Raw genomic sequence first — 12138 nt, forward strand, 5'->3', positions numbered from 1 at the left:
TTATTTTCATTTACTAAATGTATGGAGGAAATGGTACCTTTGGTGAGACCATCAAGAGGCAATGCAAGTGATATAATAATGTTCAGAAAGAATGAGATTGAAATGGTGTATTTCAGACTTAAAGAGGTGGTATTATGCTCATTTTCAGGTTCATAAACTTATTTAGGGGTTGTACCAGAACAGGTTTAATTTTCAAAAAACACCATATTTTTTTTCATACTGCACATTGCTGCAGCTCCTCTTTTCACCCTTTGTTGAATGCTTTGTTTTAGCTATGGAGTGATACATCTTTTCTCTAAATGATCTTTGTTGGGAGTTGCAAATGCGCAGTTAGTTAAGGACTGATAGCCAATCAGAAGCAGAGAAGGGCGGGCCAATGAGAAGCCAGTAAACATGACTTCCTTTCAGCTGTACATGCTGCCGACCAGCTTGGCAACATAGACTGGAGCAAGAGGGGGTTTTTTGAGTTATTAATATGTAACAAATGTATCTTTCGTCCATAAAGTTTTAACTGAGCTCTGTCTCTACATCACAGTAAAAACTTTATGTCCATTGACTGCCTGGAGGGTAGCTAGTGTTTTTTCACTGGTGTTTTTGAGGGCGTGTCAGAGTAGCCGCTTGGCGTTATATGAGGCGCATTAAGCTTTCTTCCCTTGTGTCATCACAAGGATTAAAGGGAAACGGCTGGACTACAAACGAGCTGTTTTCAAGTAGTTCAGAGCAGAGTTTTCTATGGGAGATGGGAACGCCCTTTGGGCTGGACTTTGGGCTTTTTCACTTTGCAAACCTATTAAATGCACAAAAAAGGTATATAACTCAATAAAGGAGAGGGAAATAGCCAAAAAGCATAATACCACCTCTTTAATTAAAAACGAATTTAATATTGAATCTGTGTGCATCAGTCTTTTTACTTTCTGAAATTTGCTATCCTTGAATGAGATGCACCTGAGTGAACATTTCTGAAATATGCACTGTGACCCCCTTTGCACGGAAATATATATTATTACCTCAATTGAAGATACTCAGTATTGCTGAGTAAAAACATCTGTGCATAGGTGATTCAACTTCAAGAAGTTATTTACACAAGTGAGTTTTGTGAAACCTGAAAATTTCGCACAACCTCTGTGAAGTATTGTTTTTGTTTTAATGACATGTCCACTGTCCATCATGATTTCTCAACCCCCACCATATGGGCAAAGGAAAAAGGCCATTCTGATTGGCAGAGAAGAAAATGGCCCTATTAAGAACCCCATGGTAAAGCTATTTCAATTATTCCTAGGTCTCATCACAGCTGCTCTAGGCAATGTTTGTGTCTGGCTGATTATCACAAATGTTTGCTGGGATTTACTGTAGATCAACCTACAGGTTTCCTGCAGTCTCCTCTCACAGTCATATTAACCTCTTGACTCCATGTACTCTACTGTCTGTATCAGAGTTCTCACCAGCTTCTCTCACAACTCACTTTAATCACTGCATGTTAGCGTTAATGGAAGCTAGAGAGGGCAAAAATGCACATGGCTTTGCAAAGTGGTGATGGATACTTTACTGACCTCATATCACTTAACCACACCATTACATACCCTGCTCAGATTATACATTGATGATGATACAATCTCAATTTCAAATGAGCCGATATTTTATTTATGTATTGCTTCTGCTGTTTGCATAACTTTGTCTTCCCACCACAGACACATGTGACTCACTATATATTATTGTATAACTCCAACACATTGTTAAAATCCATTCAAAGTGTTTAGAGCTGCTCTGTTTATATTCTCCTACCTACTTTTAAATTTTCACTGTGCTTAATTAGAGCTGGAACATCAAGTTCTGGCTCTCATACAGTAGGGAACACCATTACCTGGGAGAACATTTTTACATAAGTCTGTTAAGCTTTCCATGCACGTCTGATAAAATGACAAAATCAGTAAAATAAGGTTACAAAATGTTCTTAAATTAACTTTGTAGTGTTGAAAAATTACTTTATGCCAGAGTTCTACATGAAGTAAAATATCGATAAGTTTTAGCAAGTTGGTGCCAAATTAGACTTACTATAGAACTGTTACTATAGAAATGATCCCCACGTCAATAAACCCCAAGTTGTAAAGTGGGAGTTCGTTTTAATGCCGGGGACGGTAGCCAAAAGCCAAAGCAAAGTCAAGTCAGTTGGCAAACAAACACTGGTGAGTGCTTTTTACTGTCAGACATGTCTTATTTTAGAAACAAAAGAAGTTGAATATGTGGAACAAGGTTGGGTGATTTCAATACTGTCTACAGGGGCAATTTATGGAAAACATATCTCTGTTAGAGGCACTGATAAAGGGACATGCGGTATCATCTCTATTGCTGATGTTTGTAGTGGAGAAGGGTTCCCCCAGGGCACTTTGGTGCCTGTCTGTAAAGGTGTTGATGATCTGATGAAGATGTCTCATTTCGCCTGTCAGATTATCTGACACCTTTTTTCTCGGCACCCACAGCGCGAGACAGCAGGGTGGGGGCACTTGTTTGGTAAGCAGCTCTGTCTGACTGACAGTGGGGTCCTGTGAGCATGACAGAGGAGGGAAGTACCTCGCTCTCCTGCTTTGATAGGAGCATTTGAGCCTTCACTGGCTCTTCAAGTGTCTGTATAGCTGAAAGGATTGAGACCCGAGGGAAAACCACCAAAATCAATATTGCTTGTACAGTAAATATCAACTCACACACAGATACTGTAAATGTTGAGCTTGTTTTTATATCTTTCTCATTCCATTGATATTTCCACCTGTAGGCATTTTAAATAATTAATTAAACTTAACCTCACTGGATTGGCGTAATCTTTTTCATTGTGACACAGTGCGATACGTGCTGCTTTTGCTGTAGAAACTCTGTCTCTACACAGGATGCGTTCAGGCACAGCATTGAGTATAGGTCACAAAATTCACAAAATGTAAAATAGACGTAAAAATAGTAGACTTGAAGCGTTGTGTGCATTTTCGTGCATACAGTGCATTTAAAACGTGAGCTGTTATTCTGTTTGTGCAGACAGCTATGTTGATTAAAATAGAACTGTCAGAAGCTCATAAGAGTGACACTGAAAAATGTGGCTGAAATGCCTCTGGTGTAGGCAAGCTGTTAGGGTTAATATCAGTCTATCTGTTAACAGTCTTTGGATTCTGCATGTTACAGCAAACATTTGCTCCTAAACTGCATTCAAATCTCAATTTAGCAGCCATACTCCGCTCTGTTTCTTTGCACTGTCAAGTGTGCATCATGGAAATGCTGTAAAGAAAGAATTAACAAGGGATTTTTTAACCCCTTATTTTGTGGACCGGCATATCAACGTAACTTTAGGAAACAAACTTTGTAGAACTTGATAATTAATGTACTATGTTGTACACCTTTGTTGCCAATGACGGTGTCTTCTAATATTTTTCCCCCTCACAGGAAACTTAAGATCCCTTATTGTATAATTTTCATTGAAACTATGAATTACATTTTAATATACTTGTGTGCTCTATCCTCTGTATTCTCAGGGCCTCAACAATATCATCCACATAGACTTTGACTACAAGAAGGAATTCATCTATTGGGTGGACTCAACCAGGCCAAGTGGTCGAAAGATCAACAGAATGCGCCTCAATGGGAGTGACCTCAAGGTACCACAGGATTCAGTTGTTGTTACTACATGCCATATGGTGCCTTGTGCCACTTACCCAAGATTCATTGGCTTTACTTTGCTTGCTCCCTGTCCAACATGTGTTTAATAGTCTTTCCTTGCTCTTTCCAGCTGTATTTTTTTCCTAATGAATTTAAATGAACAACCTTTTCTATCGTGAAGATGAGTCATCTGTTTGAGTTTCGAAAACCAAGAATGTCGCTTAAGTGGCTCATTACCACTGCTCATCTGATGATGGTCGCCCTTTATTCTTTTATATAGTCAACATAATGGATTTGTGATGTCGGCAGCAAACGGCCTGTTAGCGTCACTACAATGAATATGTGTTAGTAGGAATATCACCAATGGCTTTCAGATAAATGTAACAAGCCTGATGATATAATGGTGCTCTCTGGTGTAATAAACCAAGGTTTGACTGGGTCATGGGATCGGAGCCCAGACACTGGGGACACTGAGACGTCAGCAGAGCACCTGCTGGGCCCCCATCCCGCATCTCATTAGCATTGGTGTGTAGGGGCATTAGGCTCATTCAGCTCAATTACTTCCACAGTCTCTGTCTGAGCCACTGCCACAGCTTAGCAAGAGGACAAACTGTCTGAGACACAGATCAGGGCAGGGACAGCTTCTTACATTGGGTTAATTAAAAGAGCCACTGATATCCAGATACTGGCTTACCATATGAGGAAGGAAACGTTGGGGATCAGAGTATTTCTTTGGATTTTTTCTCTGCCAAGATAGGGTTTTCATCTGACCAAGGCAGATATTAATTGAATTGTATGGTTTAATAAAACAGTGTAGGGTAATGTTGGATTTTTTTTTATTATTTAGTTTATTTCATATATTAGAGTAAACTGCTGTTCTGTTGTGTACTGATGTCACCGCAGGTATTTCACATTTGATCGCTGATAATTTTATTTGCGTCCATCCATGGTGCTAAGCTATCATTGTGAAAACAGTTAGTGTTACAACTTGCTACAGTGACAAGAAATGGGCTTTAATTTATATGATCACACTTTAGATTAAGCAAATTATAAAAAAAAAACAAGATGCACCAATACATTTGAGTCTTTTGAAGAACAATTCCTATTAACATTTTAATTGAAATGGCTTAAAACAAAAAAGGTTTGTGGCAGCTCAAGGTGACTTCACAGATCAAACATACTCAGGTTTTATCTGTATGTTTTAAAGAGCCATATTCAAACGCTGACGTTCCTCACAAGTTAACCTTCAGTTCCACAAAGCAATCTCTTTGATCAAGACGTGTTTTGCTATGGATAAAGTGAACGAGAGACTTTATGTAATGAGTATCAACTCCTTTTTGCCAGAGGAAGCAGTTTTGATGGAAAATACAGCACAATGAGTGACACTTAAGCTCACACACACTATATATATATATAATAAATTTCCCCTTCTCAACCTCACTGTGGGTTGGTATGTGTCATCCTCAGGCTCGGGTCCTGGGAGTTTGAGGGTTCTGCGCAGTATCTTAGCTGTTCCTAGGACTGCACTCTTCTGGGCAGAGACCTCTGATGTTGTACCTGGAATCTGCTGGAGCCACTCTCCCATTTTGTGGGTCACAGCCCCCAGTGCTCCGATTACCACTGGTGCTTTTACTCTCCACATCTTTTCTTGCTCCTCTTTCAGCCCTTGGTATTTTTCGAGCTTCTCATGTTCCTTTTTCTTCATGTTGCTGTTGCTTGGGATTGCCACATCTATTTAATGCAGCATTCTTCTGCTGTTTGTCGATCAACACAATGTCTGGTTGGTTAGCCATCACCAGTTTGTCAGTCTGGATCTTGAAATCCCATAGGCTCTTAGCTCAGTCATTCTCAACTACCTTAGGAGGTGTCTTCCATTTTGACCTATCAGCCACTTCTTCCATTTGTCGGTGGTACATGCCGTGCAGCGGCTTGTCTTTCCATGAAGGTTCTTCGTCTTCCTTGTCCTCACCCTCGTGTCTCTGCTGCCTGAGGTATTCACTAAGCCCTTCATCTTTGGGGGCCATCTTCCTAATGCATTCCTGGATCTTTGTTGTTTTGTCCTGGACAGTGGTCTTGACACTCACTCGGCCTCCCTTTCTATGCTTGGTGTACAGTCTCAGGGTGCTGGATTTGGGGTGAAACCCTGCATTGTGAGGAGCTTCCTTGTCTTGATGTCAGTGGCCTCTATCTCCTCCTTTGGCCAGTTTATTATACCAGCGGCGTATCTGATGACTGGCAGGGCGTAGGTGTTGATGGCTCGGATCTTGTTTTTCCCATTCAGCTGACTTTTCAGGACCTGCCTTACTCTTTGTAGGTATTTGGCTGTGGCGGACTTCCTTGCTGCCTCCTCATGGTTTCCGTTAGCCTGCGGGACCCCAAGGTATTTGTAGCTGTCCTGAACATCTTCATCAACATCAATTTTGCCTCCTGGTAGTTCAACCCTGATCATTTTCCCTCTTTTTGATACATACATGCATAGTTATTTTCTGGGTTTTTTTTTTTCTGGGATAATGTTTTGTTAGTTGTTAGTTCATTGGCTTTTATCTATTGGCTTTTATTTATTTAGATGGCAATGATGGTTTTTTCTGAGCAACTGCTTTTGCAAACTCAGGCTGGACTATCTTGTGGATATTGATGGCGTTCCTAGATTTTGTACATCAGTTGAATACCTATATAATATTTTAACATTATAATCTCGCAATACAAGTAGTATAAGAAGATGGAAATGATCTAGTGTCTCGCTGCCCCCATCTTACCATAACTGTTAAATTGCAAAAATGTTTACATAGTTAAAAAATACTCATAGGGTACCAATCGGAAAGTTCTACATTGTCAGTTTTTTTGCACTGGCACCCATTTGGTAATTGCCCTGCCCTGAGGTAGGTGAAGTGAGGCGTGTGTTTACACAGAATTTCCATAATCACATTTGCATGACATTGTATTTGCATATTTCCTTGGTCTTAACCATGTCATATTGTGCACACATTTCTAAGAGCAAATTGCTTAAGTTCATGGAAACATACGGTCTCAGTTGTAAATGCACATCAAATTTACTATTTGAATATGATTAAAAGTCAGTACAAATCTGTACCGAGTTAGATAAATTATATTATTATTAATATTAGCCAAAATAGTAGCAGTCATGCAGCAGCAGGAATGACTTGTGCACTCCATCTGTAGTCTTTTATTTGAGAGATGTGCTATGCATAATTATGCATGGGTCAAACTGCATCGGTACCTTATTTAGTTAAGTCTTAAGACAAAATAAGTGCATGAACTACTGTGCTTTTCTTCACACCAGACTAATTATCTCTCACTTCCAAGTGAAATCATTTGGATTGTAACAGGTATCACCAGAATCCTGAGCTCCAACAATCTAAATTTTAGCAAAACTCAACACACCATTTATTAAACAAAGACTTATGTAACCAGAGCATCAATTCATGTACTATGTAAGGAAGTCTTGTAGACTATGGCTTTTCATATGATGTGTGTCAGAGTGTCAGATATTGCCAAGCACAGATGCAGATAAACTAGGGATTGGACCCAAAATGCAGAGACCAAGACTGAACAGAAATAGTTCACTGGTTTTAATAATCTATTCAACACAAGAAGTAAAAGCTTACAACTGTGTGAGGTAGGCCAAGGTTCATAGTCAGGCAGATAGTCCAAACATATGGCAAGATATTTCAGAACAGCACATGCAATAATCCAAAATCCAGAACGGTTAAACAGTCCAAAAGGTACACAAAACCATGATTTTAGTGTAAATTTACATAACTTTAAAAGACATGTCTTTGCAAGCCACTTTTGGCTGCAACATTTTAATCTCATCTGAAACAGTCTTCTGTACAGTAGGTAACAAATTTATTTTAAAAGCAGCTCAGCTTCCTGTCTACAGCTCTGGTCATTAATGACCGCCCTATAGTATCCTTTAGCCGCATTGCGCCACAGAGGAAATAGCCGTTACTGTGGCAACGCGTGTAGACCAAATCTCAAACATATCTGTCCACCTCATTACAAGTATATTCATTTTAGCTGTTGATGTTAGTAGGTGTGTAATGGGGTTGAAAAATTAGAAGCGCTTGTATTTTTGTATTTGTAGGAGATGATCAAGCAAAGTCAAGTCTCGTGTGGGGCATAAAGTGATTTTTATTTCTGCGTTTAAATACATTGCTCTTAACCGATAGCGGAAGACCTACCCTTGTACATGCTCTTGTGTTTGATAATGGTTAACTAATGAAAAGGCCAGTTTTGCTAAAATGCCATCCATTGCTTTAAAGTCAGTTTTTTTACATAGTTTTTCACATTTATCAGCGGAAGATAGACTAAAGAATAGATAAACCTCCGTATTGAAGTGTGTTTTCCTCTCCCTGCATTACTAGATAGTCCACAAAACAGCAGTGCCCAGCGCCTTAGCAGTGGATTGGATTGGAAAGAATCTGTACTGGTGTGATGCAGAAAGGAAAACACTGGAGGTATCCAAAGCCAATGGCCTCTACCCAACCATCCTGATCAGTTCTAGCCTGAAGAATCCCACAGATCTAGCTCTGGACCCTCAGACAGGGTAAGCATACTGGTATGTTGTTGTCTGAATAAGGACTGATTTCACAGCTTCAGGGCAAACAGGGATAGCGTTGCTCTTTGCAGATGCTTAACCTGGAAAATGTTACAGTACATAGCACATTGAACTGTGCTATACTTCTGAATACTGTAGGTACGTGTTCTGGATAGACTGCTGTGAACCCCCTCACATTGGACGCATTGGCATGGACGGCCGAGGGCAAACGGTTATCATTGACAAGGAGATCTATAGCCCAACTGCTCTCACTATCGATTATACCAACAAGAGGCTCTACTGGGCAGATGACAACCACATCCTGCTTGCCAACATGGATGGCACCCAAAGACGCAAAGGTGAGACCAAGGTGTTTTCCAAGGAATAGTTTGATATTTTGGGAAGTACACTTGCCATGAATGACAGTGAATTTGCCATTAAATGTTGGAAAATTAAAGATAGTAGTACAGGGCTATTAGAAATTACAGATCATCAGCCTGATAAATGGATATGTTGTGGATGTGACTGATTGGAAGTTTCAGTCCTTGTTGTTATATATTGTAATGGGCATTTATACGATTGTACCACACAATTAGAGGCACCCTGATTTGCTAAATTGAATAAAACAGAATTTAATTGAAGTTTGCCATGGCCATTTGTCCCTCTCCAGTGTCCTATGATCACATCCAGGGGGTAATGGCTCTGACTTTGTTTGAGGACTTTGTCTATTGGACGGATGGGAAGTCCAAATCACTACGACGTGCTCACAAGACAACTGGCGCTCAAGGGATGGAGCTCCTTAACTCCTGGCAACCCATCAAATCCATCAAGGTCTACCACTCCCTGCGCCAGCCTGAAGGTATGAAGTCCATCTGGCACTGATGATCATTCTATCCTCCCATGCCAAGCAGTTGCAATGGGCCTCCTTTATAGTTTTAAGAAGAAAATAGTTTGAACACAGTCATGTACTTCTGTCCTTCTGCACAGTACCCAAGCACCAGTGTCAGATTGCAAATGGAGGATGCAGCCACCTGTGTCTTCTATCCCCCGGTGGGGAACACAAATGTGCCTGCCCCACTAATTTTTACTTGGCTGCTGACAATAAGACCTGCCTCTCCAACTGCACCTCCAGTCAGGTCAGCTATATTTCTTTTCCCTCCTACCTCTAAGTTTAGTTTGACAATGTTGTTGCTCTTCTATCCTCATCAGTACTTTTTCCCTGAAGGCAAATAGCTTTACTCTCATATCCTTTCCTCTTCTAACATGTACTGAAGGTCCCAGGAAATGGTTTTATATTGATTTCAACTTTGGCTTTGAAGAATCTTGAAGCTAAAATGGAGAGTCAGGTTTCATGTATTTTATGTATGTTGACTATGTTTTATTTATTTATTTATTTACATTTCTCTGTGGTACTAACAGTTTCGCTGTGGGACAGATGAGTGTATCCCTTTCTGGTGGAAGTGTGACACAGTGGATGACTGTGGGGATGGGTCAGATGAACCTGCTGACTGCCGTGAGTGCCATGTTATTCAAAGGTTACTTTAAAATAGTACTGTACCAGAAGAAGTCAGTTTCTATTTTGGTGTGCTTTGAGGGATATTAAAATTTAATTGGAATTGAAGGGGCTTATGTTACTCTCTTTGATCCATTCACTTTCAATGTAATGACTTTTTTTGTTGTTGTTGTTCACATGTTTAGAATTTATTGGCATCCAACCTCTTTTATGCAATGCTCTAAGGTGATTTCTGTATTCTCTGATTGAACTCTCACAGTATATACTGAGATACAGTTATGAGTTTCTTTCCAACAGCGGAATTCAAATGCCAGCCTGGGCGTTTTCAGTGTGGTACTGGCCTTTGCGCTCTTCCTCCATTCATCTGTGATGGAGAGAATGACTGTGGTGACAACTCAGATGAAGCTAACTGTGGTAAGAATGGAATAACTCAACTATTACTGATTACTGTTTAAGCTGTTTAAATCTAAGGGGTTAATTTAGTCTTTTTTTGTCTCTTTTTTTTTGCCTCTTGCGGTTTGCTCTGCTGTTTGGATTTCTTTTTTATTATTTAATACTAAAACAATTAGTTGATGAATGAATTAGTTGATGAACAGAAAATTAATCAGGACCATTTTTATAGCTGATTAATTGTTTGAATAATTTATCGTTTCAAAATGCCAAACATGTGTTGCTTCCAGCATCTCAAATGTAAGAATCTCCTTCATGTTAATGTAAATTCAAAGTATTCGGGCCTTGGATTTGTCAAACAAAACAAGCTATTTTAGGATGTGACCCTGGGTTCTCAGATCTTGATTGGCATTACATTTTTGAATATTTCATAGTCTAACCAATACATTCAGTAAAAATCTGCATCCTTTGTCCTGTTTTTTTTTTCATGTGTATCCACTTCTGTTTATTTGGAACAAACTGCAAATGTAAAACGCTTCATTAGCAGACACTGTGCGTTTACAAAACCTTTAACGGTAAATGTAAAAGCTTTTACAAAACTGGCTATATTGTAGGTTGAATTACCACCAGTGAGTAGCAGTATTAGTAGTATAGATGGTTTGCTTTGTTTGCCATTTTTTATTGATGCAACCTCCTTCTTCTCCTGCTTGTTTTCACTCTCAGAGACATACATCTGTCTGTCAGGCCAGTTCAAGTGCACAAGGAAACAAAAATGCATCCCTCTTAACTTGCGCTGCAACGGTCAGGACGACTGTGGCGATGGAGAGGATGAGACAGACTGCCGTAAGGCCCTGCATTATTACTTCCACTCTTATTATCGTAGAAATGGCTTTACTGAGCTTTTAGTCTGGGTAGTATTAGAATATATCCCCCATTTGAGAAGTCTCTCTCAACATTGCAGTGAAAACCTAGATAAAACACTATTTTAAGGTTTTAGATATTTTGTTTAAATAGATCTAGTGATCTAGTGGATTAAGAAAAATCAACTTAATTGTCTTCATTTGACATGGTTAATTTATTTTCTATGCTTGGACAGACTATATGACGCCATTAACATTACATAGTCTTCATTAGGTTTTCCAAAGCCAATCCTTGTTATGGCTTGTTCCTGTGGAAAGGGATTAGATATTGAATCACACAGAGGATAAGTACAGATTTTCTCTGCCATGATGTAACTCATCAGAATATCACACCCCAGTCAAGTCTGCTGCTTTTGTCTTACATGTGATTGCAGGAGGGGTGAGCGTGGGGGTAGAGAAAGCAAGAAAGTAAGGAGAGGAAAGAGAGACTTAAAAAAAAACTTTAATTAAAGTGAAGCTAATTACTTCACCCCTTCTTAGACTTCCACAATGATTGGATGTGGCTTTGAATGCACTTTTGTATGAGCACTGCACCACTGAAATTAAAATGCTATCTGAAACAATGTGAGGTTTTATAACAAGCAACTACTGCAACTTTGCCATAATAAATGTTCCCTATATAAGGAAGATGTGTATGTGTTTTTGAAAAGTTAATGGCTTCCTCACTGGTTCTTATATCACTGTAGTTTTTATTCATTGCTAAGTTATTTCTACAAGTCCAAATTTCTTCCGGGATGATGATATGGATTACCTTCCTCATTTGCTCACACACACACACCCTGCCTCTCTGCCTACAGCTGAAAGTACCTGCTCCCCCGACCAGTTTCAGTGCAAAGCCTCCATGCACTGCATCTCCAAACTCTGGGTGTGTGACGAGGACCCTGACTGCGCAGATGGGTCAGATGAGGCTAATTGCGGTGAGTTGTGAAAACCCACTTAACCATAAATCACACCACTTCACTTATTTTTCAGGTAAAGGGGGAAGAAACTGATTAAATCAGAATTCATTTTGCACATGGCTTCACTCCAGTCCGATTCAGTCCTTCTCCTTGTTCTTGCTGCCTATCTAAATGTGCAGTGGGAGAATGCAATGAAGGACAGCTGTCTCTTTCTTCAAGAAG

General features: G+C 39.7%; 1 protein-coding gene across 1 annotated transcript in view; it reads left to right on the top strand.

Moving 5' to 3' along the window:
* Positions 1–12138, top strand: part of lrp1bb (low density lipoprotein receptor-related protein 1Bb) — a 288718-nt gene that overhangs the window by 229695 nt on the left and 46885 nt on the right. The window contains exons 58-66 of the mRNA XM_046053790.1: positions 3513–3635; positions 8022–8203; positions 8354–8553; positions 8865–9053; positions 9182–9330; positions 9614–9707; positions 10005–10121; positions 10821–10940; positions 11815–11934. Coding sequence (XP_045909746.1) covers positions 3513–3635; positions 8022–8203; positions 8354–8553; positions 8865–9053; positions 9182–9330; positions 9614–9707; positions 10005–10121; positions 10821–10940; positions 11815–11934 — 1294 coding nt within the window. The remainder of the gene's footprint in view (positions 1–3512; positions 3636–8021; positions 8204–8353; positions 8554–8864; positions 9054–9181; positions 9331–9613; positions 9708–10004; positions 10122–10820; positions 10941–11814; positions 11935–12138) is intronic.

The sequence above is a fragment of the Micropterus dolomieu genome, linkage group LG07, assembly GCF_021292245.1.
Source record: "Micropterus dolomieu isolate WLL.071019.BEF.003 ecotype Adirondacks linkage group LG07, ASM2129224v1, whole genome shotgun sequence".
Lineage (NCBI taxonomy): Eukaryota > Metazoa > Chordata > Actinopteri > Centrarchiformes > Centrarchidae > Micropterus > Micropterus dolomieu.